General features: G+C 49.6%; 1 protein-coding gene across 1 annotated transcript; it reads left to right on the top strand.

Annotated features, from left to right (window-relative positions):
* Nucleotides 1-1,220: 1,220 nt before the first annotated feature.
* Nucleotides 1,221-1,664, top strand: BJ212DRAFT_1289934 (histone-fold-containing protein; the record flags this gene model as incomplete). Its single annotated transcript, XM_041332079.1, has 4 exons — nucleotides 1,221-1,286; nucleotides 1,336-1,431; nucleotides 1,482-1,522; nucleotides 1,589-1,664. Coding segments are annotated over 4 exons (279 nt in total), but the record flags the coding sequence as incomplete, so codon positions are not given.
* Between the last annotated feature and the right edge of the window lie 1,365 nt (nucleotides 1,665-3,029).

The following is a 3,029-nucleotide window of genomic DNA, read 5'->3' as shown; positions in this document are numbered from 1 at the left end:
GCCAAAGACAAGAAGAATACAAACCGGGCCCCATGTACTCAGTTTGACTCGGAGAGGTTTGAAGCGGATGTATCAGTCAACAAGGAAGACCCTCTTGACGAGGGAAGTTCTCGGAACATTTACTCAGTAAGCACCATATCCTATTCTTCTGGGACTTCAGATCTGACAGCATTCGTGGCAGTCCCTAGAATCGCAACTGGAACATTTCCCTCCATACCTCGGGCGATCTAATCAACTGACGAGATGTAGTCGGCTGTATCGTTAGCGTCTACACGTATAGCCCCTCTGACTCGTGAAGACTCGAGCGTACACCTCGATACAAGCACTCGCACGCGTCATATCCGTCGGCTCGTATCCCACATCAAGCTGCGCCCCGCCAAGGAAGAACCAGTCCACTTTCACGACAAGAAGATTCCAAAATCACTCGGAGTATCGTAGGAGTCAAACGCAGGAAGAAGAAGCTCTGGTACAAGACTCAAGCCGGACCCGGATACTACGGATTTCAAACCAGCCGCTGGTTCAGCAGGTGACTCACGCTGTGTCGTTGGTTTTCCGCACCCCACTACGCCTTCCGAAGAACACCGTGACTGTGGCCTGTCACGCCCCTGAGTCTGTCGAACGGCCTATCAGTGATGTAGTTACATTCACATATCCACCGTATCCAGTCAGTAAGATGGCCGACTCAAGCGAAAGGAAGTGGCCATGGCAGACGCGAGGGTTGTGTATAGAAGCCTAGACAGTCAACTCATTGAAATCTCTCTGTAAATTATCGTAGGGGCTTCGTTTGAATCCATCCCTAAAACAGCCTTCGAGTTTTTGTGGTCAAGATGGTCCGTTCTCGGGCGGGCTTGCACTTCGAGTTTTCAAGCTGGTCCGTGCTCAGGCTATAGGTTCAAGACAGTACTATGTAGTATGTGCTCAGGCCATAGGTTCAAGACAGTATTATGTAGTATTAGTAATAGTATTAGACGTTTATGGACCCGACGCGATGATGAGGTCACGTGACCCGTGCCTACATATAAACACGCCAATCAACGAAGAAGTCGCGTTGTTCACCCTCTTACCACTACCACCACCAAGTGCGATCATCTTCTATTCATCTAACACACCACGCATACATACCATAAACTATAATGTCTGGACGCGGCAAAGGTGGAAAGGGTCTCGGAAAGTAAGTGCCATCGATATTTCTTAGTGAGTGTCATATCTAACTGGGCTTGTGTAGGGGCGGTGCCAAGCGTCACCGCAAGATTTTGCGTGACAACATCCAGGGTATTACCAAGCCCGTATGTCCTTGCTCTTATATGCAATCAACACCTATCTGATGTTCCGCAGGCTATTCGTCGTCTTGCTCGCCGTGGAGGTGTGAAGCGTATCTCAGGCCTCATCTACGAGGAGACTCGTGGTGTCTTGAAGATCTTCCTCGAGAACGTGAGTCACTCCGGCTACTGACTGCGGAGCTGTCACCTGACTCCCTACAGGTTATTCGTGACTCGGTCACATACACCGAGCATGCCAAGAGGTAAGGATCTAACTGCTGTGGCTAGTGTTAGTTCTCACGCCGACGGCTTGCTATTTTTTTTATTAGGAAAACCGTGACGGCGCTCGATGTCGTGTATGCTCTCAAGCGCTCTGGGCGCACGCTCTACGGCTTTGGGGCATAAGCCTTCTATAATTTATTCTTACTTGTGCAGTTTCGATTTGTTGAGCGAAAATTATGAGCTAGTGAAGACCAAGGATAGCGCTCGTTTCTGGTGTAGGATTTGTGTGATATGTTACTACAGCTCAATGTTACTTACTAGGTCTACAATATGATGTACACTATTCTTGTCATACAAACAGTTATGTGCCATGTACTTGACAGTGACGGGAAGCATGCAAACTGATGGAGTGTGCTGTCGACTGCAAGTCGCCTACATAGCCTATTAGTCTCGATCCGGGCTGACAAAAGTCCGATTACGGGGCGTGTCTTGTAATGGGAAATTGTAGTTCGAGGAACACGTGAGAGAGTTTGTGTGGGAGGAAAGAAGAGGTCAAAGACTCGGAGTTTGGAAGGAGCGAATCAATTGCGAGTTGGAATTGCAGGGAGAGTTGATAGGTATTCAGCCTCACAGGCTGAACAGACTTGGGGTACTTGTACAGTCCAGTGCTTCTTATACAATTACGTGCCATGTACCTGACTTGTGGTGAGGGACCGATGGAGTGTAGTAATAATATTAGTGTCGAAAGCGGGGTTGCTTGCCCAAGGAATGCCGATTAGGTCCTACCCAGCCAACCGCGACACAGCCAGTAACCTTCTGCAGAGTCAGCGCGGCTTGACTCCGGCTTGATATAATGTACGAGGTGGAAGTTAGGCTCTAAATGTTCCTTTCTGAACTCTTGCAGTAATGGATGAGCGAAATGCTTCAGCCTGGAACAAACATATATATGAGCAACCCCTCTTCCGGACAATGCAAGACGTACAGTAGTATCCCGCCGCAGGATGCCTTCCCTCGTTCATCCACTGTCCTAACAGTTAATGCACCTTGTGCAAAATCGAAGACTGCATGACAGATATCCAAACTCATTTGCGAGTCCCGAATTTTGCTTCCAGAAAAATCAGCTGCCATGTCGCTCAGCACGATATCCGCTGTACCCTCTGGATTCTGTGAACTCTTCAGCGCATCCCGTACGATACGCGCTGAACCCGGAGCTAGAAAGTCCATCTGTAACGTCTGCACGCCTGGTATTGGCACCATTGGCAGCAGATCCAGCGCAACAATATTTCCTCGTCCGGTAGTCTTGTTCATAGGTTCAGTGCTCCAGGAACCGCGTTTCTGCACCTTCGCCTCTTCACGTAACCCAAAATCTTCCGCATCGTCTGCTGCCTCAAGGGTCCACCCAAAGTTTTCCGCGACAACCTGGCTCCAGCCGCCCGGAGCTGCACCAAGGTCCACGACACTACGTACGCCAGGACGTGAGAGGAAGCGCCCCCACTTGTCATTAAGCTCGATGAGTTTGTAGGCAGCGCGTGAGCGGTAGGATGATGG

Source organism: Suillus subaureus, assembly GCF_016647635.1.
Source record: "Suillus subaureus strain MN1 chromosome Unknown BJ212scaffold_228, whole genome shotgun sequence".
Classification (NCBI taxonomy): Eukaryota; Fungi; Basidiomycota; class Agaricomycetes; order Boletales; family Suillaceae; genus Suillus; species Suillus subaureus.
The sequence above is the reverse complement of the archived record's forward strand: the minus strand, read 5'-3'. Positions and strand labels throughout refer to the sequence as shown.